Here is a 4,099-nt window from a genome sequence, read left to right on the forward strand (position 1 = left end):
GCAAGGAAATATGTGAAGAATGATGGTAGTTACGTTCAAAGATTGGGATTAATTATGATGGTGGGGTAAAGCTGTGGTAGAAAGTGTATAAATAACTTGACAGCGAGGAGGGAGAAAGTATCGGAGCTACATGCGTTGATGCTGGATAGACGCAATAATTTTGACAGCGAGAATTGGAGTTTTCATTGGTGCTAGCAGACAGCTGCGATCAGATATTTAGCAGATCATGGTGTTTGGAGGCTTTGTTTTGACATCATGATATCAACGGCTGAATTAGTGAAAGCGCTTAACGCTTGTACTACATTGGAAGGATTGAGTGTACTTCGAGAAGCGTTGAACGATTATTTAACAACCGAACAGCATGTATTGTTGTTTGAGAGAATGACGACAATATTGTTGTCAGTTCCTGAGAATGAGGAGAATGCTGGTGATGATACAGAGGACAACATTGCAGATTTTGAAGTGGAGGGTGAGTTTATCGTAGTTTTATGAATATATTTTTTCAATTATTATTACATGTGATATTGAGAAGATTATTAGGTTATGTTGATGAATGGTGTAGTATGTAATGAAAACAGTTCTATTATAGTTGTTGTTGTTGTTGTTGTTTTTGTGTGTGTGTGTGTGTGTGTGTGTGTGTGTGTGTGTGTAAATGATGAGGTCCTGAATGTGGTGCTATACTACGTTAAAACTGAAAGTATGTTATATAGGGGATAAACTAATATGATTATTTATCAATTTATTCATTTATAATTGTAGATCTTTTTGGCGCATCTCTGTATGATGGAGCGGGAGCAGATGTAGAAAGAGCTCAGCAGCAGCAGCAGCAGCAGCGGGTGGAGGATATTTCCGGTACATCTCGGGGATCCGGCGCAGCAACATCGCGGGACATTCCTAGCACATCGCGAGGTTTCAGCGCAGCAACATCATTAGATATGCCGAGTACATCGCAAGATATACCTAGTACATCGAGAGGTCATCTACATAATATGATGGGAGGAGGAGGTGAGAGGTGGGTCCCTGTCACCGACAAGGAAGATTTATCAGTGAGAGCGAGAACTCATACACCTAATCAGCAAGATATCGGTAATGTGTCGGAAGAAAGTCAAAATTTTTATCATGTGAGTAAGGTCAGTCATCGGAGGGTGAAAAAGTATAATGCAAATTTAACCGATTACACCGTATCATTTAATTCCGTGAATCAATTCGGTCCCATGATTGAAATGATTCCGAGGGTTAGGGATATGTTTGGTAATATAGTGGACGAGTTGTTAGTTGGGGTGAGGGAAAGGGATATGGTACGCATTGTATTTAATGCGCCGCAATTAGAAAGGCCAGTTCAGTTACCTTTTGTCAGGCGGGACCAGCTTGATCACGATATGTTGGCAGCTCGCATAGAAGCAGTGTTACAGTCGAATGAAGAAATTTCACTCGATGAAAACGTGGCCCTAAATGTATTACATATGGAAATGCCCGAAGGAGGTGGTCGTGCCAAGAGATACTTGGAAACAGCGCAGAGGTTGATTAAAAAGAGGTGTATTATTCAAATCATAGACCGGAGTAATGAAAAGATATGCTGCGCACGCGCTATAGTGACGGGGATAGCACGCATAGAGAGAGATCCAAACTGGAACTCTATCAGAATGAGTTACGGTAAACAAGAGGTTTATGCTCATAAGCTGCATGCGGCAGCTGGCGTTCCGATTGGGCCTTGCGGTATAGAGGAAATCAAACAATTTGAAAGTACACCGCAAATGCACAATTATCGGGTAGTAGTTGTGTCGAAAGAACACCTCAACCATATAATTTACGCGGGCCCAGAAGATCGTGAACATACGATATTTTTGTATAGTCATGACGAGCATTATGATTTAATCACCAAAATGAACGCATTTATGAATAAGGCTTATTTTTGTACAATATGCATGGTCGGGTATAACAGGAAGCTATCGCACAAGTGTGAATTTACGTGCAGTTTATGTAAGAGTCATGAATGTCCGTCGAACGGTCGAAATGATTGTTACGTACATTGCGAGAGATGTAACCGAAATTTCAAAAATGACACATGTTTGAAAAATCATTTCGAAAACGACGTTTGTGGAAACACGTATAAATGTAGGGAATGCGATACCGTATGCAGCGCAGCGTTACTAGAAAAGCACAAAAGGAGACATGTCTGTGGTGAGATTTTTTGTTGGCGTTGTAACGAATTCGACTGGCTCGATCATCAATGCTACATGAAAAAGTCCACCATTGCTGCCGTTTACGATAAGAATGGTAAACTGAAAGATGCAGCCGGTCCGAGCAAGTTTATATTTTTTGACTTTGAATGTACTCAAAACACTGGCGAACACGTACCAAATTATTGCATCGCGCAAAAGTCATGCAGCGAGTGTTGCGACTATACTTTTGAGAAGAAGTGTAAAATTTGCGGGGATGAAAAGCAAAAGGTGTTCAAAGGGGACAACGTGAGTGACGAGTTTTGCAAGTGGGTATTTGGGGATAAATCGAACGAGAATTCTACGGTCATAGCGCACAATTTCAAAAGCTACGACGGGATATTTATTCAGAAGTATCTGTATGAAAACTGCATAGTGCCCAATCTCATTCTCACCGGCGGAAAGATCATGTCGCTCTATGTATGTTTTAATAAGATTCGTTTTATCGACTCTCTCAATTTTTTGCCGATGCCTTTGGCAGCTATGCCAAACACATTCGGTCTGTCAGAACTGAAGAAGGGGTATTTTCCGCATTTCTTTAACACGAAAGAAAACGAGAAATACGTAGGTCCACTACCCCCGAAAGAAATGTATAATCCAAAAGGCATGAGTAGCAAAGCCCGGTCAGATTTTTTGGCTTGGTACGATAGTGAGGTTGCTTCCGGCAAGCAGTTTGTCATGGAAGATGAGATCTACTCTTATTGTCTCAGTGATGTAGATATCTTGCGTCGCTGTTGCATGCAATTTAGATCGTTATTTATTGACATTACTAGGAGAGATTTGGACGATATTGGAGTAGACCCCTTTACCAAATGCTTTACGATAGCTGCTGCTTGTCATTTGGTGTATAGACGCAATTTCATGCCTAAAAACACCATAGGTTTGCTCCCGCCCGAGGGTTATCGGCCACGAGATATTCAGTCGCGAAGCGCCATGGAGTGGCTTCAGTATGTCGAGAAAACGGAAAACATACATATTAGGCATGCGCGAAACCAAGGTGAGATGAGAATTGGGAAGTATAAAGTCGATGGGTATTGCAAGGAAAAAAAGATTATTTTTGAATACAACGGATGTTTTTATCACGGTTGCCCCGTTTGCTACGATCCCAAGACGTTGAACACAAGGAGAGAAAACAGATTAATGATAGAGTTGTATTTGGAAACGTTGGCCAAGAAAAAATACATAGAGTCTCTGCTGCCTGATTTTACGTACATTACGATGTGGGAACACGAGTGGAAAACTATGAAAACAACCTTGCCACCGTCATTATCGATAGGAACGCCAACCCACGATTTAGATCCGAGGGAGGCCTTTTACGGCGGTCGCACGAATGCCACTCGCCTTTTTCACGAATGTGAAGAAGGTGAACGAATCAAATACGTAGACTTCACGTCGTTGTATCCGTTCATTAATAAATATGGGTCTTACCCAGTTGGGCATCCCAAAGTGATAACAGAAAACTTTTCGGATAATATATCCGATTACTACGGCTTGGTCAAATGCAAGATACTACCTCCGCAAAATCTTTTTCACCCCGTTTTACCCCTGAAAGTGAACAAGAAACTGATGTTTCCGCTCTGCAGCGCGTGCGCCAAATTACAGCAAACGGAACGATGTCATCATACTGAACAAGAGAGAGCGCTACACAGCACATGGGTCACTTTAGAAGTCGAAAAAGCCATCGAAAAGGGCTATAAAATTCAGACAATTGAAGCCGTCTGGCATTTTAACGTAGAAAGTAAATTTGACCCATCCCTGAATTGCGACGAATTGGGCGATTTAGGCACCAACGGCTTATTTAGCGCATACATCGACACTTTCTTAAAACTTAAGCAAGAAGCATCCGGTTGGCCTGAGTGGTGTGTCAATTTGCGCGACAA

At 41.7% G+C, this 4,099-nt stretch overlaps 1 protein-coding gene across 1 annotated transcript; it reads left to right on the top strand.

Annotated features, from left to right (window-relative positions):
* Positions 1-381: 381 nt before the first annotated feature.
* Positions 382-3,885, top strand: LOC139737035 (uncharacterized). The gene is made up of 3 exons (XM_071647712.1): positions 382-469; positions 760-2,007; positions 3,803-3,885. The coding sequence occupies exons 1-3, from the start codon at positions 382-384 to the stop codon at positions 3,883-3,885; spliced, it is 1,419 nt and encodes a 472-aa protein (XP_071503813.1).
* Positions 3,886-4,099: the final 214 nt, after the last annotated feature.

The sequence above is a fragment of the Diadema antillarum genome, unplaced genomic scaffold (genome assembly GCF_040938485.1).
Source record: "Diadema antillarum isolate AM-2024a unplaced genomic scaffold, OU_Dant_1.0 seq00000676_RagTag, whole genome shotgun sequence".
Taxonomy (NCBI): domain Eukaryota; kingdom Metazoa; phylum Echinodermata; class Echinoidea; order Diadematoida; family Diadematidae; genus Diadema; species Diadema antillarum.

Excerpts from the sequence above, each read along its gene's own strand:
- LOC139737035 (XM_071647712.1), top strand. The coding sequence starts at position 382 with ATGACGACAATATTGTTGTCAGTTCCTGAGAATGAGGAGAATGCTGGT. Across the intron at positions 470-759 it reads TGCAGATTTTGAAGTGGAGG|ATCTTTTTGGCGCATCTCTG; the intron begins GTGAGTTTATCG and ends TTATAATTGTAG. Across the intron at positions 2,008-3,802 it reads TCATGAATGTCCGTCGAACG|CGCGTGCGCCAAATTACAGC; the intron begins GTCGAAATGATT and ends TCCGCTCTGCAG.